Source organism: Amia ocellicauda, chromosome 1, assembly GCF_036373705.1.
Source record: "Amia ocellicauda isolate fAmiCal2 chromosome 1, fAmiCal2.hap1, whole genome shotgun sequence".
Taxonomy (NCBI): domain Eukaryota; kingdom Metazoa; phylum Chordata; class Actinopteri; order Amiiformes; family Amiidae; genus Amia; species Amia ocellicauda.
In genome coordinates, this window is record NC_089850.1 from 57,729,278 (window position 1) to 57,756,148 (window position 26,871).

The 26,871-nt window shown below is 43.7% G+C and overlaps 2 protein-coding genes across 8 annotated transcripts; both read right to left on the reverse strand.

Moving 5' to 3' along the window:
* Positions 1-741: 741 nt before the first annotated feature.
* LOC136754582 (junctional adhesion molecule A) lies at positions 742-18,376 on the reverse strand. The gene is made up of 10 exons (XM_066710540.1): positions 18,108-18,376; positions 10,587-10,649; positions 9,916-10,029; positions 8,385-8,528; positions 7,830-8,032; positions 6,877-6,979; positions 5,085-5,192; positions 4,367-4,379; positions 3,522-3,573; positions 742-2,616 (listed from the first exon to the last, which is right to left on the reverse strand). The coding sequence occupies exons 1-10, from the start codon at positions 18,142-18,144 to the stop codon at positions 2,581-2,583; spliced, it is 873 nt and encodes a 290-aa protein (XP_066566637.1). The 5' UTR covers positions 18,145-18,376; the 3' UTR covers positions 742-2,580.
* A 1,180-nt stretch (positions 18,377-19,556) lies between these two features.
* On the reverse strand, positions 19,557-26,787 carry usf1 (upstream transcription factor 1). Of its 7 annotated transcripts, none has more exons than XM_066710530.1 (11): positions 26,711-26,787; positions 24,687-24,779; positions 24,346-24,395; positions 24,115-24,230; positions 23,447-23,560; positions 23,170-23,317; positions 22,784-22,838; positions 22,235-22,293; positions 21,803-21,897; positions 21,488-21,616; positions 19,557-21,344 (listed from the first exon to the last, which is right to left on the reverse strand). In XM_066710530.1, exons 2-11 carry the CDS (start codon positions 24,692-24,694, stop codon positions 21,255-21,257), a joined length of 864 nt encoding a protein of 287 aa, XP_066566627.1. In that variant the 5' UTR covers positions 24,695-24,779; positions 26,711-26,787; the 3' UTR covers positions 19,557-21,254. The 7 variants fall into 7 exon arrangements, with proteins under 7 accessions (XP_066566627.1, XP_066566626.1, XP_066566624.1 ...); XM_066710529.1 differs by having other exon boundaries at positions 22,751-22,838; XM_066710527.1 differs by having other exon boundaries at positions 22,751-22,838; positions 23,170-23,332.
* Positions 26,788-26,871: the final 84 nt, after the last annotated feature.

Below are 26,871 nucleotides of genomic sequence, written 5' to 3' on the forward strand. Positions count from 1 at the left end.
GTGCATCATTGAATGGGACTTTTCCACATGTTGACAATGACCTACACTTTCCCTGCTGACAACAGATTTAAGAACAATGATTGTGGTTCAGTTTACACACTATCCCATTTGCTTACTCCCTAGTGCAGTGGTTCCCAAACCGGTCCTGGAAGACCCCCTACCCTGCTGGTTTTTGTTCCAACCGAGCTCTCAATTACTTAATTGAACCTTAATTGAAGTAACAATCCACTTAGATTTTACTTTTTAAATTGTGTAAGAAAATAATTGTTTCTTCAATACATTTTTAAATATAATTCTGTACTTAAAACCCCTACGGTTTAAAATCATTAAAAGTCTCTGATTTAGGAAATTAGTTCAATTAAGTAATTGAGAGCTCAGATGTAACAAAAACCAGCAGGGTAGGGGATCCCCCAGGACCGGTTTGGGAACCACTGCCCTAGCGGTCAACTAATATCCTTGACAGCCTGGAACAGTACAGCTTCCTTAGAGGTAGTCACTTGAATACAGAAGTAGAGCATTTTGACATTAGAAAGTATACGTGCACGGATCAGTGGGCTTCATCCTGCTGCACAGAAACGAGCTTTGTCTTGAGGTTATTTCATGGTGCCAACCTTAATACCACAGAGGACATGTGGACAAACTGCAAACAGTTGGATTTTGTATTCCTCCGCTATAATGTGGGTGCTGTAAATGGAGTTACACCTAAAACTGCAAGAAAAGGGGAAATGACAAACTGAAAACTAAGAAAAAAAAAGTTTATTTTTTTTTTACAACAGTACAGCATTTCATATATATAATTTTTAAAAGCACAGCAAAACATAGGTCACAAAAGGGATTGATGACCATTTCTCATTCATATACCAGTGAAGAACAGTAAATAGGCAAATAAAGAGTATTGATTTGCATCCAAGACCCTGGGAGACCGATTGCATTTTCTATCAATTTTATGTACACATAAAAATAGGTGATTCAAAAGCACATCATGCCAGTCCAGGCAATTGGATATTACGATCAGTTTACTAACTAATTACGAATCAAATCCACTGTCCAGTTCAAATTTTTGGTATTTTATATATTCATTTATTTATAGTTCATAGTGCAATTCATAAACTGAAAATGAAATGGCCAACTACTAAGCTCATTTGTGCAGAGGTAGTTTGTAGAAATAAAATCTGAAAAAACATGACCGGTTCAGTTTTGTTACAGTGGTCACTGATCCAGAGCCTTTCAAATCAATACACTAATTCACCTCGCAGAATAATCTCTCTAGATCGGTGGTTCTCAACCCTCATCCTGGAGGAGCCCCTAACCTGCTGTTTTTTGTACTAAACTAGCTCTGAATTTCTCAATTGAACCCTTAATTGAAGTAATTAAGTAATTGCAAGTTCTAGGACCAGGGTTGAGAGCCACTGCAATAGAGGGTATAGTTCTGAAAAAGTGTGCAAGCAAGGTGTGTTCTACCTGTATGCCGAATTAATAATTTGCTTACACTTGACTGCCGCTGCTCTAAAGTTTGCAGATTTAAAAAGCACAACTTCCACAGAATAAGAACAGACGATTCACACGTTTCGCTGTCCTGCATCCAAACAGCCCTCATGTTACATTAGGAGTAACGGTCGTATTCATCCAGTTTTCCACCAAATCACGACCATACCGTTTCTATTAAAATACACACGAAAAAGCTGCGAAATGATTCAGTCATACAGCACAATTGATATCAAATGTATACGAGGTCAGTGTTAAACATGCACTACATTAGTAGGCCTCTCTTATTCTGGGAAGCAAGGAAAACAAACCTTGAAGCGAAGGTTACAAAAACCAAAAACATACCCACCCACTCCGTCATAAACCCTAAAAGAGAGATAGGAAAACAGCACAAACTAACCTTGAAACATTTAAACGTACAATAATAAACTTTTATATAGCGCCCATAAAAGTAATCTGAGTGGTTTAAACATACAAACACTTTAAATGTACAAAGCAAAACATTAAAGATTACGTACAATATATCTATACAGCAACGATACATCCCAGGGTTTCACATGCAGTTCCAAAACAGACATATTAGAAGTTCTTAAATTTTATGGTTATTGTACAGCATCGGTTCATAAGCGATTAGTTGACTCGGGGTGCAGATGAAAATGCTGGCCTTGTGCACAATTAGGAGGGTCATTTCACGTGACTGGATCCCACCTGGATCTTCACACGCAGGGAGCAGGCTGAAGTGACTAGTGCACCGAGGTCACTAGTATTCATTTTATTCGCTACTTATACACACACAGTATGAAAGAGGAACTTATCAATGGAATTGGGTGTTTCAACAACAAAAAAATCCCTACCAGATTGGTGCTGTTAAAAAAAAAAAAAACACATGTAATGTTCTATCCAGAAAAACTAGCTTCTATTTAGAGTGAGAGGTATAAAAATACATTTAAAAAATAAAAGTAACATTTAAAGGAAATAAAACGCATAGGGGAAAAACATTCGTAGAGGTATTCCATAGATATTGATGCTTTTTTCCATGTGCTGGGTATTACAGGAAGGGGGCCGACACAGGGGGCTGACCAGTCCCGGGCTGCATCACACCACAAAGGAAGACTTCTGTCGGAACTCGCCCTGGAACACAAGGAAACAACACTTTGATTACTCGGGATTCACCGCGGGCCATCTTGTGGGAATCTCGTTCCATGCCAACACATACAAGCAAGTTGTTAGAACACGTGTTTAAGTGTGTGTAGTTGTAGGTTCTTTGATCGTTGGTTTCTTTTGACAAACAATATGATTACCATCACAATGAAGCGAATTCTAGTGCACTGGGCAAAAGGACAAACATTTTCACGTTCCTCTTGAACACAGGTGTTTACCAGACATCATTTCCCATATATGCCATTGTGGGCATGAGTCTCACTGAACTGCACAGGTAAACATATTCCCTGTGATCCCATCTGTACATGTACCAAATTTCAATGACCTACATCAAAACTCGCTTTTCTTAGCACAGTGGTCTCAAACTCAATCCCTGGAGGGCCGTGTGTATGCTGGTTTTCGTTCCAACAGACTTAATTGGTCTAATTGTTTAATTTGATAGATGCATTTAAAACACCTATACAGGCCCCGGGATATTTTATCAGCAACTGTACCTTGAATCAAATGCACTTTTAGACCATCAATTTTAAAATACCTCAATATATATATAAAAAAAAAAGGGGACATTTGGTACCAAGTGCTCAAATAGTACTTATGAGAAGAGACACCCACAAAGAATCAGTGGTTTAGCGATCAAAGAACAGTTGTTTGCGATGGCCTGCATCAATGTCAAAAGCAGGCTGCGACGGTGTGGCCCCATTCAACTCTTCTCTGAACGATACCAACTTGGCCATGGAAGCAGGGCCTGTATGATTAGGAAGCCGAACCATGTTCAGGGTCTGTTCAGACTCCCTGGCTGGGCCCTGCACTACTCGAGTGACACGGACGGTGAGAAGAACTGACAGAAGGAGAAGGGGCAGTCAGGTAGTACTCACATCTTCCTGGTCAAGTCCAGCTGGCGGCTGGCTGTACACCACTTTGGGTTTGCTGTGGGACAACAAAGAGCAAACTTAGTACACCAGCAAAGACATGGGCAAGTAGGCACAGACCCCACATCCCTTTGATTCCAGCTATAGCTGAATTCTTTTATACGTTTAACGGTGTATTTACATTCCTGACACAATCAATACGCTGCACCTAAGAATGTGAAACCCCAAGGGACGACGTGTACAAAGTTACACAATGTGTTGATGTTATATTTTTGATGCATCAAGGAAAAGCACTAGTGCACGTCATAATATACGGTGAACTCAAATACCTACAGCAAAAATAGTCAAGTAACTACAGCCCAGGCAGAAATACTTAATTTATAGTGCCACTGAATATCACTGGTTAAATGCGGTGCTGTGACACTGTGGACAACCCCATGGGGAGTGCTACATTACTTTTATTGTGTGCATTACTTTGTATGCTTAGTCGTTTGTATCGTGCTGTGCTAATTATTCTGTTATGTTACACAGCAGTTTAAATTCGATACCCAATACAAATGTCTGGACTGACCATGGCAGCATATGGTCAGGGTTAGCTGGTGTGGAATTAGGCATCTGTTCGCACTGAACATTTTAATTTTATTTTCCTGTGCACAATCCGCAAACATTTCTCGTCACAAAAAGGTGAAAAATAGGTTCATGAAAATTTGTCACGCATAAATATTTATGTATGCATTAGTAAAACGCAAATGCCAATTTATGGTGAAGGTTAAGCAACTTCACAGAAGGGCAGTTAAGGTATCCCACAATGCATCAATGAGAGCATGGTCAGGAATAAAAAGTTGACTTACCTTTCACTTTTTTCTGTAAAAAATAAATAAAAATAAAACAATTTAGTTAAATGCACATGAAACAGTTAAGTACACAAGACTATAATCACAAGGTGTAGCCTATACCAGGGGAGGGTTCTCAGAGGAGAAAGGGGAAGGTTAGCCATCCTCCTCCCTGAAATTCATAGTTACTGCTCCCTTCCAAACAATTACACCATAAACATGTGCCTGACTGAGGATGTCCTCTCAGGCTTCGACCAATCAGATCCGTTACAGAATTAACTGACATTTTCCATCCAATTAAAGGATCCAGAACAAACAGGGAGGTGTGCATGCTCAATGGGAGTGTAGGGATTCGGTGAATAGAGAGGGTGACATTGACAGTGATTTAGTTTACATTCCAATCAGCCATTATCATTATTATTCAGGGAGATCGAGGTAGTTATCATTTGTCTTGGTTATAGACTGTTTTTTGTCAGTTATTGCAAATTTAATTTTTTAGTCTTCTGATAAATTATCTAGTCATCTCCTGTCCTCAGTGTTTCAAGTCACCAGCTGCCACTGCAGTATTAACAAAGGTACGTCAAGTTGAGCAACGGAAAAGCAAATGTCTTCCTTTGACAATAACTATGGAACTTTGGAATTTGGTCAAGAAATAGAGGGCTTTTTCCTTTTTAAAAACAATGGCACAGATAATACTGTATGGCTGTTCTGCTTTGTGGGGACGCTCTGTACTCACTGGGAAGGTATCCTTTGCGATTAGCGTACCACAGTGCGAACAGCAACAGACCCAGGGCCAACAAGGCCACAATCACCCCAGCAACAATGCCACCAGTGTTCACATCATCTGGGAACAAAGCAAAGCCGAGGTTAGGACTGAACACTGCCCCAGCTTAGGACTCGACACTGCCCCAGCCCAGGACTCCGCTCCTGATCCGTGTGCTTCAGGAGACCTTGGCTGCAAGCTAAACAGCAGGAGCCTGAGCATCCACTGCACACTCACAACTGACATGATCCAGCATGGCTTATAAGGTATATTGAGGGACTGTAGGTCTAACTATCGCTGGTCTACTTTGACTTTTGGTTGGTAAGTCTTGGTAAGAATGGTAAGATTCATTCTTTAGAATGGCAAATCGGAAACAGTTAAAGTTACTAGATGGCTACAGTATTTCAAAATTTCAGATGTAACACTTGCTACCTCGGTTTAAAAATGGGTCAATTGCAATGAACTTGCAGAGTTGGTACAGAGCTACATACAAAGTTACATACTAGCTAGTACAGTACTATTTCAGGATCATCCCCAGCTGTGTACTAAGTTCCCACTGCAACAGGAAAAAAAGAGGCAAACAAAGTTGGAGACTAGCTGATCCCCAGCTTTAGTCCAGTACTAAAGATTAAGTTTCATGTTATGCTACTAAGAAGGAAGTGAAGTGAAGAGGGCTGGGCACAGATCTACAATCACTATTCTCTATCTATGGGGTCGGGCTTCGCCTCAATTAGGACATCCGAGCGACTGATTGCAGCGGTTTGCAACAAAAAAATATTTATTGCACAAAAATAAATAGCAAAGGATAAATTGCATTACCCAGGTCACTTTTTCTCCCCCACTCAAACCTGTTATCTAGACAAAACATTTAATATGATTACTGTCTGAATTATTTTATTATTATTGTGATGCACGGGTGGAGGTTCGGACACGGTGCCTCCAACAATGCAGCTTCACAATGATCTGCTGTCCCGACTTGGAGCTCTCGGCACTGAGCCGCAGCACTGCCCGGGAATTAATATATTGGCATATATTAAGTCGACTATAGGCTTTATAAAGCCCATATTATATAACTTCATATTATATTGCATTATAATTCCAGCTGGGTAATTCATGTAGAGCTTTCAATATACGTTATTTCATAGTATTTAAATGAAACCTTTTAACCGACAATTTGTACAATGGTTGTCATTTAGATTTTTGTTAGCTGTGGTGTCAATTTCACCCGCATACACCAGAGCATTTGCTTCTTCATGAATTACAAATGTTTTCAATGTCAAAAACAAAAAACATTAAAAAAAAATGGTGGTTATGAATAGTTCACTTACAAAGGTTGTCAATACATTGTGATTTGTCACATTTTGTTCCACTTCGTACGGTACGATCTCCAGTTGTTGCTGCTTTCAGTTCATTGCAATTGACCCATTTTGTCCTTAATGCTTCTGTACAAATATAGGACTAGAAATTTAGTTTTACACAAACACTAATTATTCTAGCACAGAAACTGGATCATCACTATGAAATCGCCATCAATGACACAGACCGAAGATTTGTACAGTGGGATCAAAGAATCAGTTGCATGCAGTGACCCAATTAATAATCAATTAAAGGGGTTCAATTAGGAAGACTATTTATGCATGCATATATTTTAATAGGCAAAAACTCAAAGCACAAAACCATAATTACACTCAGATATTTACTTGCAATAATTGGCACCCATTTAACACCCTTGGGAATCAATCCCTCATTGCAAAATAATACTCACTGACTGCCATCTGCAATGCGCCGCAGCTGGCAGGACTACCAACCCCGTTTGCGGCTGTGCAGTAATACTGCCCAGCGTCTTTCTTTGCAACCCTCGGGAAAACCTGAGAGAGAGAGAGAGAGGAGTGATCATTGGATCTTATAATATGCTCTACAGGACAAGCCTCCTCCCGATACAGGTCTTCTATTCATATACATCTCATTTGGAGAGAAAAGGACTATTCTTGGTGCATCATTGACTGCATTCAGATCCCAGAAAACAAATTCACGACAGTTGTAGGCTGTGTCATGACGTATATTAAGGTGGTTTCGGTTAATACTGTATTCATGTATTCAACAAACTTCTGCTTTGTGCCCTTAAGTTCTGTTGGGTCTTATTCAAACAAAAAACAGACCTATTTCAAACTTTCAAAATGTGTAACTGGCACATACCCACCTTAGAAAAGTCCTGACACAACCTCTTCTGTGACTTATGTACCAATAAGTAAACAAACAGTTACTCTAGTTACTAGTTACTCTAGAACTCCTTCAATAGATGGTCTTAAACCCTGATCAAGTTGCTTCATGAAGGATATAAATCCCTGATGTGGAATATTCCTAACAATATAAAACTTGTGCGCAAGCTTTAGGTAAAAACCAAGGTAGAAAAACATCTTCCTTCCCTCGATGATCGTTCACATCGCCCGAGTTAATTTGTTTTTAATTCTGTTACTGTATCGACATGACCTTCGTCACACACAGAAGCAGGGACCTTGCATACATCTTCCACTAGTTTGGAAGTCTTTAACAAACCTGCACTTTACTATATTTTTAGTACAGTTTTCTCACACTTGACAAATCTTTTTTTTCTTCTTTCAATGCTCGTACTGCACTTTGTTGTTGTCCTGAATATACAAGTCAGTTGAACCCGTCTGGATCCCCTGTGGGCACTGCCAGTGCGTTACAGATGCTCACCAGAGTCCCGTCAGTGGGGTTGAGGACGTAGGATGAGTTTTGGAAGGCTGGGATCTTGCTGGGATCCACGGGCATGGGGACCTGGTTCTTGAACCACTTGTATGTGCAATCGGGGGAGCCATCTTTGTCAAAACAGGTCAGTACCACCCTGCTTCCGGTGGTCACCGAGGAGGGCACCCCGCATATGGGGGGAGATGGGGCCACTGTGGAGGTAAAGAAGCTCATTAACACCCCTGCCCTGGCTAGAGAGCAGAGACCATGAACGGACCCCCGCTGTATTACAAAGCAGCAACACATCGTTGAGCATAAGGACAAAGTGGCCCACCAGAAAACAGCTCTTTATTTGCTGTAGCAGCAGAGAAAGACACCAACATTAGCATAGATGACATCTAAACTAATTTAGCTTTAAATATATACATTATTATTAAGATACATAAATCCTGATCTATGACTCAAGCGGGAGAGAAGTGAAATGTACGTTGCGTTTATAAGCCTTCATAAGCTTTGGCAGACAAACCCAACAGTGTTTCACAGACAAGGTAGCACTGCTCTTACCTTGCACAATCAGTTTGATCACAGATTTTCCAATCACTCCAGTTGAGGAGTAGACTGCACACGTATAGTTCCCGTTGTCTTGGCGAGTCACTTTGTTAAAGCGCAGTCCCCCTTGGTATTGCTCAACACGGCCAGTGTACTTCGCTGCGAGTTAAAATTAGGGATAAAGTAAGATATGAGAGAGAATACTGCAAGTGGTTAACCTACACCCCCCTTCGGCAAAAGGATGATGCATTACTCTACATGGCACATCCACTACAGTTGTGAACTTCACTTTTTTTTTTTTTTTTATGATTAATGTATTTGAATATTTCCAGAGTTGGTAGACTATTTACCCGTGAGTAAAACCCTCAGTTTGAGAACATTGTACATTTTGCAAATTAAGACTATCTTGGAGTTTTTCTCAACCATTGTGTGCAAGTGAACAAGCCATGTGTTGCACTAATCTACAAATCAGACTGCCCTCTCATTAGGACACCCAGGGCTGATCCAAGGACACACCGCCTCCCTAGATGCCCGCCACCCTGCCGCAGACTCGGCAGATCTAGCCTGCATGCAGTGACTAAAGTCGTCCCGTGAGGTTAATGTGCAGTCCGTATACCTGCCACAACAGTTGCCAACTTTCTGACAATTCAATTCTATAGCTTACTTGTTTTTTAGCACCCACAAATATGTTTTCAACCACCCAAATATTGGCACCCTGGGCAACGGCCTACCTTGCCACCCCTGTGGAAATCCCTTGCTAGGGATGAGTTAGTGTAGTCGATAACTACACCAAAAAAAAAGTTCACTATTCGAATACAAAAATACATGTGTACATCTTATACATTTCCAATATAATTTGCAATCAACGTTTTCCACAAAAAACAAAAACAGCTATTGGCTAAAACACATGTGCAAAAACTGCCCTTTCTAGGGAATCAGATCTCCGTGGTGTACCCCATTAATACCACACTGATTCAGTTCAAAACAGTTACACAATCTCTTGAAATACGGATGCCAGTGTCAAGCTTAAACAGAGGGAGGGAGTAGCACTGATGGCAACAGCCTTGTTGTCCCCACAAAATTAATACATAAAGTGTGTTTATTCCAGTATACACTTGGTTCTTACAGCCATTTAGCCAAACTTGTTACAAAAATATGTAAATTGAACAAAAATGTAGCAGAAACAGGGATAGTTTTGGTGCCACCTGCCTTTACACATTGCTGTGTTTTTAGATTTAATGAGCAGCATTTTTGTTTTTTCTGGTTAAACGCTAAAGAAAACACTTTTGTTATGGAGTTTTGCAAGTAATGAAAATTACTTTGACTAAACTAAAAAAGTTAAGGATAAATGCGCTACATTTTTTATTTGTTGCAAACGATAAATTATATTTGGATGTGTACAATAAATAAATGTAAACATTTAGAAGATGCAACAGCACACAGGCCTACTGCCTGAAATTACACAGGGTGCTCCTTTCCTAGCTTTGTATTTTAATTGAAGCGACTATTGCTTCAGCATGTCTTCATAGACAGACATTCATCTTACATGTGGGCTGTCCTTCATAGAAAATCAATGTCTCAGATCCGGATTTGTCCATGTACATCCACTCGATCCTCGGGATGCCAAAGTCAGCCGAGTAGGAGCAAGCCAGATCAGCTCCTAAGAAAAGAATGAAAAATGAATAAATACAAACAGAAAAACTAAATGAGACCTAAAATGAGAGTGTCTCTGAAGGGCTATTTCAACCTACATAAACTTTTAAATTTAAAATGTTGTTTCATGTCACTCTCTACACTCCCTCGGGGGATTATGAGCTTCATCTAATTTAAATGGACACCTCAACCCAGTGTAAAGCCCTCCTTGCCCACGGATGAATACGAACACAAATTTATTCCTTTCAGCATTGCTTTACATCCCCAAATACATGGGATTATTAATAGCCACAGGGAAGCACAAGTGTGCAAAGATCAGAGGCTTGGACGGCTGAATACTGCCGGCCCCAATCCTGGCCAATCGTTCACAAATCGACCCCCCCATTATTATTCATGTTATTCTTTTATCTCGAACTTCAAGAATAAAGGAAAAAAAAATGTATGGTAAAAACAGGAGCCAAGTGAAAGAGAACATCCTGTACCATGACTGGTCTAGGTGATGCCCAGCTGTTGCTGGACAGAAGAGGGACTGCCACGCCCAGGAAAGTTATATTGGTGACTGACCTGCGTTCTCTGGCACTGTGACCGTGGGTGTGTTGGTGGTGACTGCAAAACTGGAGGCTTTGCCTGGAGAAAGAGGGAGAGAGAGGGGGTTGAGAACGGCAGGCCTGTCTCTGGCTGGAGATAAGTCTTTCACTGATGTATAGTACTTTAATACAGATCCCCATTTTTCATGTCGGGCATTTTACATTTTTCCCCCCACCTTCTTTTTAGCTGGCAAAACAAATGCCTTTTCCCCACGGAGAGTCTCGAGTGCAGTTGGTTTAAAAGATCAGCCTCCAAAATCAACTATTTCTAAAGCATGACTACATTAGTTGTTTCATCAATCCTATTCAGAGATGTGCTCTCAGGTTTTTGCTCCAGCTCAACTCTTAACACAGGCATCATGGATCAGAATAAAAGGATTCTCAGTCAGCATAAATGATTGATTTATGGGAGAGAGATGAAACCTGCTGGATTGCAACTCTCCAGAACCAGATGGAGACCTCTGGTTGTTGAGAAGTTGTTTAAAGGACTGGTAAAACTGTCGAAACTTGGAGTTCACTTGGACAACAACAGCCGTGGAAATAAATATACAGGAGTGAGGCTTGAAGTGAACGCTGAGCTGTAATTTAGTCCCACCATAAGTATTGTACAGGATTGCAGCAGGTTTGGTAATGGGTATTTACTAAACGGCGAGAGATAAAATGGGACGCACTGAACAGGCACGTCTGCCGAGACAAAGACAACAAAATAAACAAGGGTGGCATTTTGTACTCCTTTCAGTGCGTGGGTGTGAATCAGTCACTTCACAGACTCATGCGCAAGAGTAAGCACTTTCACACCAGACTAGAGTGGTGTTAAAGGCCGGTCTGCAAAAACTGATTTGTCATCTTCAATCGCAGATTTGTTTGATTAATTTGTGGTGGGGATCAGAAAGTTCAGACACTGAACAAAGCCCGGATATATTTCCATCGGAAACACAAAGCATGACTACATTTTGTAACCGGATGCATACCGAAAAATGCACACACTAGGAACTACAATTATTTGAATCATTCCCATTCAGTTAGACAATGTCTCCATGTCCCAACAGAAAGTGCATGCTGGCACTTAGATGCACACAAGTCAGTGTGCCGGGGAATGTGGGAAGGAGGATGGGCTTTTTAGATTATTCAATCAGGAGCAAGAGACACTGAGGATGACAAATGCCAGGGACAGTCTAAGATCAGAGATTTCATGCTGGTAACAGCTGGACTCAAGAGTTTTGCTGTTGACCACTGTAGTGGGACATGTCTTTTCCTTATATTGCTTATGGTACTTTTACATTTTCTGTCTATTATTCATCCCTTTGTTTATAATGTAATTAGTGTATATTCACTACTTCATTGATATTAGTGGGATACTTTTATAATAAAGGTATCTCTTATCTTTGAGCTGAGAATCAGCACAAGCAGTACAAAGGTTGCGTTGATGGGGGTTGGTAACCGAGGTATTTACTGACAGTGCCACATAACAGGTTCAGCCATTTACAGTTTCAAACCACTAGCACACTACAAATCATGAATCACAACTACAACAGTAATAAACCCAAGTATGAGTAAAATATTACACATAAGGTAAACCAATTTGTATGGTTTGATTTCAACAAGATGTAGTCACTCAATAGGTTAAAATCTAAATTCAGCCTAAGATCTTTAATACAGTAAAGAACTACACTTCCTGCGAGTGAAGAAATCCAGGTTAACCTGTACTTGCTTTTTTACATAAACTGGTTACATTACTAACTAATCCTAAACACCTAGCAACAATAAAGGGCAGGGAGGCAATCAAAAATCAATGACGAAGAAAGTCCTCCGATTACAATCATATTTTGCAGCGAGTCGATTTTATACCGATGAATTGACACAAAGGGGGTTGAACTACAAACAACGGTCTTCACGAGACCCTCAGCTGGACACCTCCACGAAACCGCAAATTCAGTACAGTAACTAACACAGGTGGGCAGAATAGGGTCCCGAGTCTACGAACCATCCAGTAACAAAGCCAGGTCTATTTAACCATCACACCACCTCCCCTCGCATAATTAAGACTGTCAAGCCCCTATCACAGGTAGATTCATCCTTAATCATTTACATACACTGTGCATGTATATAGCCTCCTATTTCCAGGCATGTTTTGGGTGAACAGTAGGATTAATTCTGATTAGGCTTCCTGTGCCCTTTACAAAGCATCAATCAACTGCCACCTGCATCCTGAAAGGACAAAGAACAGAGCCAGTGGACCGTAACTCCCGCAACCCCCCCCGCCGCCTCCCAGCTGGAGTCCTCAAACAGGACGTGCAACGGTCAGTCCTGTTTAACCGGACGCAGGTGATCTAATGAACTGAGATCTGGTCATTGTAAAGCACGATGGCAGGAAATAACCGAAACAATGACTATACTGCAGGTCTTATCTACACATCAGCCAACCTGTGTAGTCACTGTAAGCAGAAACTACAGATTAACAAAAAGCAAATAACTTCCTCATTCGCACACTTTCAATACATGGAGTTTCTGTACAGGGCTAATATACAAGAAGTGTTGCCAAGAAGAGAGGACAATAGAACTAAAATGAAAAGACTGTAGATCCCCAGGCAAGGGTTAACATTCACCACTACTTTAACCTCCCTACAGCTCCTAGCATGAAACGCAGCGCTAACTCCTCCCCTCGCTTCAGCTCAAAAAGCCTCATGGATGATTTCCGAGGGTTGGAAGTGGGAGTTAGAATGGTGGCCGCAAGGGAAAAGGGCCTGAGAAGAAATTGATTCATTCCATCACAATTAGGGGACAAACTGCGTCAAATGTCTTGGTCTTCTCCTTGGTGCTGCATGGGACATTGTGATCCTCGTCACGTCTACACTGTCAACTGAACTCACGAAGCGAACTCAAAGTGTGGACTGAAAGCTCAGTTTTCAGTGACCCCAGAGCAACCAATGACTTCATTCCACCCACATACTGAAACCAGTTCTAAAAATAAAGCAACCACTAGTGTTTATTTGCATGAGGCTGTCACTACAATGGATTACATAAACACAGATAGAGGCTTATTTTACAGAGGGGTAGGGGGAAGACCTTACAGAAAATGTAGCAGAAGTAGAAAGAAAGATCACAACTGACCTCAAAAAAAAAGTGGATGGGACATACAGTGGACTTTTAGATTACAATTGAACTAATTCAGTTAAATTACAACTGGCAGGGTCTGGATTTCTGCCCACTTCAAATACAAAAACACTAAAAGGTCAAAGGTAACTGGTAGTTCAGACTTAGCGGTAGTATGCACCGTTTTAATGTTTGACAATTCAACACCCCCTTCAAAAAGGCTAGGCTCAGCAGAGGTGGATTAACATCTCACTGCGTTTGATTTCACTGAGTACCTCTGCATTGTACACAAAATTCTTGGTCAAGGTCTCTATACTTTGAACTGTTGACTTTCTACAATATCTTGCCAGGTTGTAATGCAAATGGGACTGGAACTAGTCACTTTGGATAAAAGACAGCAGACAAAAACACTCACAAACGGGTCTCAATTTACAATAATGGGTGCCAGGAGGTATTCATGTCTGAGTTCTGCTAAGCACATTGTAAAACAGGGTTAGGGGTTTATATATGTAATCAGCATCAGAGCTCAGGGGAAAAGCATAAGATTCACACAGTATTCTTCACAATATCACCCATTATTCTAAAGCATGACCAGTCATTGTAACAACTGCATTTCTGTTCAATGTTCCCTCTTAACCACCAAAACAAATGCCTGCACTCTTCCAGGTCCAGCCATTAAACTATGGATTTGACTTGGCACAGATATTTCCTTCCACCACATTGACACACACAAACCTGGCAGATGAAGACCCAAGTAGGGCAGCCCACTGTGTGCTGCAATAGCATTGTCGCCATTGTCTCGGCGATGTTAGAGCTGATGTGATCTTACAGACAAGCCTTTTACACATCCCACACTCCCGTTACGATCCTCTCCAAATGTCACCGTACGTCGTGAACAATGCGTTGTGGCAGCCTATTGAGGACTCCCAAAGATGGTTTGCCAGAGTCCGCCTGCAATGTGAGGAAATCAAGCTCCAACCTTGGCAATTCAAGGCAGACAAAATTAGGTATTCTACTCTTGGCCCACCATGCAGACATATTACTTCCTAGCAACTCAGCTTCAAAATTGATTTTAAACAAAAAGTTAATCAGGTTCATAAGAACTCCGATTGCATTTCTGCTGCATAACACTTTGGGTCATGCTTTCGAAAGAAGTGAAGACGCATGATTAAAGCACTGTGTGTGTGATAGTATAAGCGCCTTGTCTTGAGCTGTCAAAACTCGAGCAACACAAAACAGGTTTCTCCACTTCTTCAACGGCACGTTCCTGGAATGCCGTAACAGGCAGTGTCAGCTTACAGCACAGAACTAATGTCCTGAAGAGCAGCCCTGACTGCTCAGACACTCCTATCCCATTGCGAAGATCCTTGCTGATCTAAGCTCAAAAAGCAAAAGGCTTTGGCTTCTAATCATCACTTGGACTATAATGAGTTTTGTGCAAGGCTGCATTACTGCAAGAACATATGCACTGCGTCAGATTCTAGACAATTGCCAGCATTTACTATTTTTTGGCAAGGGGCCCTTGTCCATTATTACGATAATTATTTCTTGGCAGTCGCCCCTTATCCAGGGACAGTTTACACAAGAATCATTTTACAGCAATACATGCATTTACCTTCTGCTAAAAACACACGGGCACACATACATCATGTACATGTACAAACAACTGTGCCCATGAGCCAATTGTGGGGGAAAAAAGAGCAGACTAGTCGAGTCTGAAGCAGGCCAATTGAACAAGTCGCAGATTAAAGGCAGATTAAACACACTGTAAATGCAGGAACAAACTTAGGCTACAGGGTTTCACTCTGGATAAGCGAGTCTGCCAAGTAATACAGGCTCACCCAAAAACAAGTGAGGAGTCAGAAAGTTAGTGACCTTGACAAAAAGATCATGCCTGCTTTTCCCAATGTGGGGATTTGTCAAATTCCTACTGCTACGGAGTCTCGTGTCGTTTGCTTTAGGAAACTAGTCGAGATACTGTGCATGCTTTGATAAAAGGAAAGGAAACCGGACTTAATTTTGTCAATGTTAACTGGCATCTGTGTGTGTGTGTGTGTATATACACTTAACGCAGCTGGCTCTTCAAGAACTCCCAGCTCACCCATCACAGAAAACAAAGGAAAAGAAACCAGAAGTAAAAAATTCTCTGAGGAGGTTGTTTAAGCTTCCACACAGAGAGCACTACAGGTTTCCGGAGATCAGTGTTTCTCAATCTCGTTTTGGTCTGCCAACCACTGAGCTGATGCAAATATTTCTGCAGACTTACCCCCACCCCCACCACAGTGTCAAAGCACATGCTTTACATCAATTCCCACCATTACATTTAACCCTTAAACACCCACTGTACCTCATGTCATGCCCTCCTATTTGCAATCCTAATTAAAACATTAATTTAGGTATCAAACAAAAGGTATAGCTTCTTCATTTTTAAATTAAGTATCTTAAGTAAAATATTAATGCATGGGTCGAAACAAATGTAAACTGTCATCTGCCTGCCTGGTGGACCTGCAGGGGCCACAAATTGAGATGCCCTGCCTTAGATAAAGGTAAAAGGTGGCAGACAGGAGAACTTTACCCTGGCCATGGGTCTACATTATCATTTCCTGATAGAGTCCAGAGAGAGTGGATTCACCCTGACAAAACAGTTATCCCAAAGGATGGGTGGAGTCGTACAAAACTGGGGGAGCAGGTCAATGGAACAATTAACAACCAGGATTACGGTGAGATTGTAACACCAACCAGGCAACGATGAAGACTTTCCCAGAACTGCTCTGTTCCTCCTCCACCGATCATTGCAGCACAACAGGTGAAAATAACCATTTGCCTTCTGATACAGAGGAGACTGAAATGTAGGATTGCTCTCCCCAATATATAAGTGATTAAATATATATAATCATCTCCATTAAAATCTGTATGCATATCAATGTGCAGGCACTGTACCGGGCTGGTGAATAATTCTCCACCAGGATTCGTAAAACCTAAAAAGCACAAACGAAAGGCTGAGACCAAAACAAAACTTCACCCAACTGCATTTTTCATTTAAATGCATACAATTGGCTTCAAACAATAAAGTTGATCAGACAGATCCAAGTGTTGTTTTGTTCGAGAACAATGTGATCTTGGAACAATAAAATGGATGTTAAAGCAATGACTCACACGACTAGGCGGAGGGCGGGGGGAAATAAACAAATACTGAAGGAACCACCAGCACTGTAAACTAAAAGCTGATGTGATTTTTCCCATTCATGTACCCGGGACTAAATCAGCCACCCCTGCGCACTGTGGATGAGCCGTCCACGGTGAACACCGGCACACACGGTTACCCCACATGGCCCGTCTGCTGTGCAGTGGGAGCTGCGTGCTTTCTTTTCCATTGTGTGCTGGAGCTGCAAATCACTCACCACACACGTTGGTGCAGCGCAGACGTGCGCAGATCTGCGGTGCTCCACCAATGGGAGCGGCGGAATTCTGCACATCTGCGCTACAGGAACGCGCCCTGTGTTCAAAGGATTTTCACTCCTCGGTCGCACTGTTGAACCCCGGACACTGGAGAAGTTTTGCACAACACAGAAACTAACAACAGAGAGGATCACCTTCCGTCCAAGTATATATTTTTAATTACTATGTATTTGAAACTGACTGTTTCCTTCACTGCCACGTAGATGAATAACGAGGTAAACCGCAAGTGCAATGTCCACAGTGGGAATATCCTCAAAAGACATAGAAACCAAAGACATACGTATGTGCATCTAATTAGATTAATCATTAATTCGGATATAATGAGTCAGTATGTTTGGTTGAGAAAGTACAATCATCCCCAGCTGTGTTGCCTGGCGTCACCCGACCGAAACTAGTGCTTTGAATATTTGTGGACGAGACGATTTTGAGACACCTCGACATCACCCGCTCACCCCTCACCAGGCAAACATGCAAGACTTACGGTCTCATTTTCCCACAGGTCTGCGCAGATCTGCACAATCCCGCCGATCCCATTGGTGGAGCCGCGCAGAACTGCGGACATCTGCGCGACCATTGTTATGGAAAGGCAGCCGACAAAGACAAAGGCAGTTTAAACTAATATGATCCGACCCTGGGAAGTCGCTCAGCGCCGAGGTCTTCAGAGACCCGACATCTTGATTTGGTTATATAGCTCGGAACATCGCACCACCCAATTCGTGAACTTTAAAAACAGCTTCCCAACAACACATTACAAACAAACTGGACAAACGGGAACGTCGCCCGTGAGAGCGCAATTCCCGCAAGTTCCCCGCACGGCGCTCAGTGCGAGTGAGTTCGGGGGAAAAGACTCGTTTCCCGCAGAAAGCAACGCCAAACACGGGGAACAACAGACACCGAGGGGCATCACAGCTCGGCGTGACGGTGGGGTAGAGCCGCCGGCGCTCACCTGCGAGGAGCAAGACGAGGAAGGCGCGGGCAAACATGTCGACACTCGGCGGTGCGTCCCTTTGTTATCCTCTTCCCTCTTCCCTCTCTTTCCCTCCAGCCGCTGAGAAGAGCGACGCACAGATGCGGGTCCCGCTGACGATCCCACTCAAACGCAGAGAAGCGACCTGTTACCGCGGCCGAGCGCAGGAGAGGCAGACGGGCGCACAGCCGCGCAGGGATCGGCTCCTCGGTTCCACGGCTCCCGGCTCCTCCGCCTCCTCTCCCCGCCCTTCCGCGTTGCGCACCTGCCCGCCAGGTGCGATTGGAGGAGCCGCACGGCCCGCCCTGCGGCCGAGGAGCGGGTTTGGGGAGACAGTATCGGTGTTACTGGTTTCAGGCCAGGGTTACAGCGCGCACTTCACTGCGTCTCGGGTTTTCCCTGAAACAATGTCCTCACATTGAGTTACTGATTAACTTTTTAAGTTCTTTCGAAGTAATGGAACCGCATTTGACCTTTCACCTGTCTCTCTCTTTCTACCTATACATATATAAATGGAATAGATTGTATTACCTGTCTTTCCATAACTGCGTTAAATAAATAAATAGTACATATTCAAACTTAAAAAAAAAACAGAAATGTAGTGTTATCTGGGTCATTTAAACATAGGGTACATTCCGACTGTGTAAACTAAAAATAACTTTTAATTAATAAACGAATATTATTTATTTAAACCTTTAGCATTATATAATTAGGCAAATCACATACCTACATACATTTTATGTATATATAGTGTGTGTATATACACTTGTTTACTTATTTGTGGACTGTTTCATTCTCAATTAAGCATGACGTGAAAACAGAAACTTATAAGATACTCATAAATTAACACCGTCTACCCCCTAGCGGTCGACACAGATCTATGTCACAAGTGAAACAAACCCAGATTTCAAATCAGTCGCAAATTGACCATAAACTGACACATATTACATCTAATAATAAGAATAAAAAAAATCATATCCTGTTATATTTAGCCATGTTATTTTTGTACAATGTACTTGCAGTGAAGGTCACATTTATACAAAATAAATGGTCAGTACAAGCAGGTTAATCATTCCTGTAACATTTTACAACTTCAACATTTTGAACGGGTCTAATCAAAAACATCCCGTAAAAACAGAAGGATCGAAAATGGATTATGAATCTGGCCAACTGAACCAAGCAGAGTTCAAACTGCTTCTGCAATTCACTCCAGTCTGCCCAGATCCAGTACAATAACATACAAACCATCCCGAGGGGCCTTTGCCATCCCCCTTTACTGTGAAGCAACTAGCCTGTTGAACTGGGCCCAAACCACTGACCCCTGACCAAGACTTATGCAGTAAAGAGAGTATGGATCATCTTCTGCTACCAATATGTTTAACCCAGCACAGGTCATGGGAGAACAGACAATCTTAACGCACACAAAAAGAAAATCCAGGTGACGTTTATTGAACATGGTTTGTAAATACAAGACAAAAAAAAAAAAAACACTGAAATAACAGGATTCCACAAATCTATTAATGAGTAATCCAAATTGGGATTGCCAGCCAAAGACGTCTAGAGACCTCTTGTGCTCTCTGACACTGCGAGTTTGTCCATCACAATCGCACGGCTTTGGAGGAGCAGAAAGGATGTACAGCATTGTTATTGAATGTGATTTTTTCCTGAGGCCTTGCTGTCCTGTGCCGCACATAGCCGTTGTTGGAAACAATTCTCCAGGCAGCGTGAAAATGAGTTAGGCCGGGGGACCTCTCCGAGCCGGCTTAAGCCCAGGATGTGAAAGGAGAACCTGAACCTCCCAAGATGAGCACATTTGGAGATTTTACCTACAACAAGAAAAACAACATGCCCTCCTCAGCTGCCAGGGTGAGAAAGGAACAGAGGTCTGGGGTGGGTCCTCTCATATCACTCTACACACGCTCACACACGCACAAACACACACACGCACTCTCACTCACACTCTATGGTCTGAGAGGTGCTATTCTCTGGAGGGTAAGGGCTGGTCTTCCAGGTCTTTTTTTAACTGGGCTGATTCACCAAAGTTCAAAAAGGGAAAGGGGACAGATCCTCCAAACACAAGGGTGGAGCCACACAGAAACATTTTCAGGGAAAAAATAAAATAAAAATATATAGATGTATACATAATCATAATAAAAACAATAAGAGGGAGGTTCCCATGGTTTGCAGGGTTACCACATCTGAGCTGTGGTCTGCCCATGTGGGGGAGGGGGGGGGGGCACAGAGATGAGACTCTCCCAGGACGCCCTCCTACCAAGCTTTGACACTTCCAGTCCAAGATGGTGTCCGCAAGATGTGGCAACGCGGTGAGCTGTACCGGTGAAATGGATTTCCCCAGGTTGCCTCGTTGTCTGGTGACCACTGTGCCTCTCGCTTCCCTTGGGACACACGTGGACTGGTTGGCCCTCTCGGCAGAGTCATCACTTACCCAGCTTCCAGCTCTTGCCCATCCCATCGTGTCCACGTACTGGTATTTGACACCAAAAATTGGTCTTTGGCACAGATCCATCTCAAGCAGAGCACGGCGCTACAGCTGCGCCCAGAGGGCCCAACCCGAGCTGCACCAAACACAACTCAAGCTGTCTGGAGTGGTCAGGTAAACTGGACCCTGCTTTAGACCAAAGTCTCCGTAGTGAGGCACAGCAGGGCGGGAAAGAAAACACTATGCAAGGCAGTTTGGAGTCATTTCAGGTTTCGCAAGCTGCAAACCTGGTAGCGTTTTAGTTGAGGTTTTGTCCATTTTCAGTGTACTGGCATCGGTGGGAAGTTAAAACATTAGGGAGGTCTGTGTGCTTCTCTCCCTCACCATCACCGTGCAGCTCGTAGAGACAGATATGGGTCCAACTGCTGTGCGGAAAGTCGTTTACATCCCGGCGACAGAATATATAATTTGTACAAAGTCAAACGGGGTTAATTTATTCAATTGGGCAAAGGGTAACATATACAAAAGGGTTTGACTTTGCATGTGTGTGTGCATGTGTGTGTCTGCATGTGTGTGTGCGCACGTGTGTCTATCTACACGATGAATCCTTTACACTAGCTGTTTAAGCAGTCGTACCCTCTGGGGTACCAATAGGCACGGCCACTCCTCTCCCCCCCCACCCCCAATCATTGTGGATCTGCACTTGTTGCTCCCACAATGCCGTGCTGTCGGAGCTGACTTCGCAAGAGCTGGTTTTTGGATTTCCACTCCTCTACCTGGCGAGAGAGAGAGAGAGAGAGAGAGAGAGAGAGAGATCAGATTGGAACCCAGGTCAAGGAGGGGATTAACATACAGCTGGGAGGATAAGTGTGCGTGTGTGTCTGTGCAAGATTGTGCTGGGGCGTGCAGTGTGCCGTACCTCCTGCCGCAGTATCTGGTTGTCCATCCTCAGTCTGTCCAGGGAGTTGAGCTCCTCCCCCAGGCGTACGTTGCTCTGCCGCAGCTCCTGAATGTAGTCGCAGGCCTTGGACAGAATGCCACCTTTACTCTGCAGGGGGGAGAGCAGCAGCTCCATCAGACATACTCAAGCCATCCCCCCCCCCGCCACGGACACAAAACACCTCGAATTGATACAGTACACAGTACCGTACACAGTATGTGCAGAGACTGTTTACAGTAAACACAAAACATGCACAAACACAGAACACAAGCGCACGAGCCAGGAGCCGCTCACCTGACCGGTCTTGGTGGAGTCCATGGTGCAGTCGGGGATGGTTTTGGACAGCTGAACAATCCAGTTGTTGATCTTGTCCCGGCGTCTGCGTTCAACTAGGGGAGGAAAGTGCAGACACGCAACGCGTCAGAAAGGGGGGTCCTGTGCACAGACAGACCTGCCCCCCACCCCCCCTTCAATCAACAACTTTCCCAGCAAACCCACTCGGTCACGAAGCAACTGACAGACACAAAAGAAGCCAGACAGCTCTGCCTTACATCTCTATGCCTTACATCTCTATGCCGTACATCTCTATGCCGTACATCTCTATGCCGTACATCTCTATGCCGTACATCTCTCTGTCTCTCTCTCTCTCTCTCTCTGTCTCTCTCTCTCTCTCCCTCTCTCTCCCTCTCCCTCTCCCTCCTAGAAGCCCACCGTGGAGCCCCTCACCTTCGTTGTGCTGTGCTCGCCGCTTCTCATCCCGGGACGTTCGTGGGGCTTCAGATTTACTGCAAAAAGCAGAAGAAAGAGCAAAAACAAAAGCATAAATTGACAGGATCAGTGGTCAACCCAAGCTGTCTGGGTTGACATTTATTTCACCACTTGTATTATATTGTGAAGGTGACAGTTCTGCAGTGGTGGCGAAGACTGTGAGTATGTGCATCTGAGTGCAGTGTAAATGTGACCTGCTGGCGCCATGAGAAGCAGCTCTCGCCTCGCTGAGTCGGGCCTGCACACACGTGTAAACGTACTGGAAGAGCACATGACCCCAATTGTCCCCCCATGACAACAAAGCCGAACCCCGGTTGAATTAAAACTGTCAAACAGGACGTGGGTCCGCTGGGATGCGCTGGAGTCAAAACCAGCAGCTGTTTGTCCAACGTGTGAGCGAAGGGCCGGGGGGGGGGCGTGTGGCTGCCTTGGGGGCCGCTGTGCTTGCGTGCATGTGTGGTGACTAGGTATTACGCGTTGTAAGGCTGGGTGCGGGGGGCAATGGACCTCTGGTTCCCTCCAGCCAGGACTTCCTGCGGCGACATCATCACGTACAGTTGCCCTGAGACACAAGGGGGGAGGGGAGGAGTCAGTGACATCGAAGACAGTACAGGAATCACTTGCAGAGAGAGAGGAAGCACCTGGATGCTAGTTTTTGGTATTGGGGGGACCACAAACCCAGGACCCCTACTGTGACTGACTGGGAAGAGTCTACTCCTAAGAACACTTGAGAGATCCTCAAAGATCTGGTCTATCAACACTATTACAATCGTTGTGATGCGACATCCTTTCCTGAGCTGCAGAAACGTCCAATAGAAACCGGGAGGCAAGGCCCGCAGCACCCGGAGGGGAGAGGAGTGGATGGACGAGAAAGTTCAGAGACGGCCCCTCACCTGTGGGCGTGTTCTGGCTCAGGAGCGTCTCGGGAGCCTGCACGCTGGTCACCATGGTGCCGGGGGCGGCGTCAGAGATGGTGGCTGGGTAGTAAGTGTAGTGAGTCTCGCTGCTGTCTCCCTCCAGGCCCTCGGACTGCGAGAACACCTGAGGACACAGCCACTGCACACGGTCACTCGGGATCCCAACAGGAATCAGGATTAGACGCAGCAAGCGCCCGGTAGACTCTTAAATTTAAAAAATGTGATCGTTTCTTCTCAAACGGTTTTCTATTACCTGCGTCACAGGCTGTGTGGCTGTGGGAAACCCGGTAACCACGCTGACGGCTGTGGCTCCGTCCGTCTGTCCTTCTAACTGTCCGTCTGACACCTGGATGACCCGATAAGTCACCTGGAACAGACAGGGAGGGTAAGTGCGCACAGACAGACACAGCCAATTGGCAAAACACATTTCACAATCCACTCCGTCCCTGTAAAAGGTTTATTTCTATGTATTTATTTCTTTAGTTGGCTGATGGATATAAAAAGTGTTTAAAATGCCGTGAAGAACAAAGTGAAGTTTCAAGTGATACACAGTGCACTTTATCTGAACAGTTTCTCTTCGTTTTTCCTCAGACCCATTGTTCAACAAACTCTGATAAGATGAGTCTCGCAAACGCAAATTAGTGAATGAAGGCAAGACCTCAAATGAGGGGCATGAATACCATTGACTGAAAACAGACACACAAACACGATACAGATCTCAGTTATGAATCAGAATAAGAGTCGTTTCTGATAACAGCATCAGCCAAATAAATAAATAAATTTTACACACGACTGCCCCATAGTGAAGCAGTCTTAAAGGCTCGGATACTGGCTGCTCGGCAATTGCCAGTCTAGTGCAGTTCCCCCCATGTGCTGCCCTCTACCTCCTACCTGCCCAGTGGGAGGGTACAGCTCCCCTACCTGCCCCCCAGCGCCCTCCGTCTTGAAGAGGTATTTGATTGGCTGGTCCGAGGAGAAAGTGGCTGCAGACTGGATGGTGGTGATGGCAGAGGGATCTTCTGCAGTGGCCACGGCACCTGGAGGACAACAAAGGCAACCCCTGCCAGGTAACTAGCCACGGCCACATTCACCGCCCATGGGGTTCATGGACTGTGGATGAATCTGGTATTTAGTATTTGTTTTTCATCTTACCTTCCTCGATGACAGGGACATTCCCATCGGGATCTGGGCTTTTCTGTTGCCTATCAAACAGGATCATGAGAGAGAGATGAGGCAAAGAAACATCTTGCATAGCCACAGCCTCATTCAAGTACATGAGCATGTCCTCATCTCAGAAAAAATGAACAAGTCTAACTTCTGAATCATCAAAAAAGCAGATGCACACACACGATCAAAGCATTAGAGTCAACACCAACAGACCGATACAGCGTTGTCACTGACTTGACGGACACCGAGACGACAATGAGAACAAATGGCAAAGCAAGGTAACACTGATTTAAAAGATACCGGGCTCAATAGGTTGGCCTGCTCACCCCTTCATGTCAAGACACAGTGTGAAGTGAAGACACACTCCTTCACTCCCTGGCTCAAACACTCAGTCTGGCTCGGTCAGCAGCCACTGCAGCCTGGAAGAAACAAGAGGAAAGAGCAGTGAAACACACACTAAATAACTCGTTAATTAAAAATCTGAGCAGAAGGTCAAGTCCCAAATCTTTTGCAGAGATATATAGGAAAATGAAAATGGTTGGATCCATTACAAATTAAATCTAACCTGCCAATGCCACATTATACAACAGATGCAAAGATATTCGTGTTTGGAAGGAAGTATTTGTGGTTTAAAAAATAAAATGGGGTTTTATCGAGCACCGGGCAAAGGAAAAACACTGCCGAACTACCTGAGATATTTCAGCTTCAGGTCTCTATCACTGTGTTGAATCAGATTAACTCGGAGGAAAGCGGATGGCTAGCCAAAATTCCAGAAGACGCATAATTCAAACCTCTTCTGAAATAACACACAATGTGACCAAAAGTACTGGGAAATGCTTCTGCCTGGAGGAAGTCATGGGCTGGACGTGGGTTGTTTTGGTTAGAGGAGCATGACCACAAGGCCATATAATAAAGTTCTAGTCACAACATTGTGCAGCCAGCATTGAGCAGATTGTGCGATGAGGGTTTGTAAACATCCATGCAAGTAACGTACAGCAGGCAGGCAGCATTCATTCATACAGCACTGTAATGCCTGCAAATATTTGAGTGAAGGTGTACTGCTTGTCTTCTGAATCAAAGGCTCACAAACTGAAATGAACATTTTTGATGGACAAAAGAATACAGAAGTGAAAGGAATTCACCTCAGAAGATGATATTCCTATCACAGTTTCATTCATAAATAACAATCTTGAGGGTAATTTGAAAGCAATTGGGTATTTTGCATTTAGCCACTTCTTAATGCAGGGGTTCATAACCAGAGGTGCACATTTTTTTAATGGGGGCTGGGGAGTGGGAAGGGAATCCAGGAGTTGCAGGTCTGACAATTGAACTTTTTTTTAATAAGACATCCCAAACCAACCCACATGAAATGCATATCAATATCGGAAATCAAAATGACTGTGGCCTATAACTGTCAGCACCCCACAATGCTCCCTAAACAACTGGACAGCAACTTTAAGAGTATCTTGACCTGCCTGACGGGGGTGCGATCCAGCAAAAAGGTTAAGAACCAATGTCTTACTGGAACCGCCTCCAGGCCACCGTACACTCACTAGACACTGGACAGCCAGATGACAAGCGAGTCAGTAATCGCGTTCGTGTAGCGCAGATGTCCGCAGTTCTGCGCGGGTCTGCGCGGCTCCACCAATGGGATTCTGCAAATCTGCGCAGAACTGCGGGAACCTGCGCTAGAACAACGCGACCAAAAGTGACAGCCTAAGCAATGTAAACACAGACTTCAAACAATACATTCAAGCGTACAACCTTATTGCCGGCGTTTACTTTCGTGGCGGATATTGCACATGTCAAAAAACTATCGGCGAGCGATAAAGGAGCGTGGCTTACTGCATTTGCAAATCAAACTATTTGCAAACCAACACGCAGGCTATATGATGGGAACAGGACATTTTACACACACATGCCAGCACACGTAGATGCTGTGCATACCGCAGCAAAGCAATGCATGCGAAATGTGCACGATTCGTTGCTTTAATAAGGCGCGTTAACGTTTAAAACTCCCACACATTTTGTGCACAAAGACAAATAAAATTAAAAAATAGCCCGGTCTGAACCTCAAGAGACGTCTGATATTATATTCTCATTTTTCCGGGCGTAGTAGGAGGTTATGAGTATCATATCACACACAACACAACAAGCATTCAAAACAAAGCGATACGGAAACGAATCGGGCTAAACAGCCGCTCTTTGTTTTAATAATAATAATGTCCACATTATACACACCCTAAATCGGCCATATGGCACCGATCATTACTATAAATACATTAATGAACACATCTCACCGCCATAAAACTCCAAATAGCAGAAAGTTGCAATATTTCTCAGCACCTACCTCCAAGATTCCTCCTTCGTGTTTATGGTTAAACGGCGCTTCTACGCATGTGCAAACACCAGCACAGCGCTTCCCAGCACCCACTCTTCAGGCGACCCGGATTTAGTGGCAGCCATATTTGTTGAGGGCAACGATAACCCAGCAGCAGTAACAGAAGTATG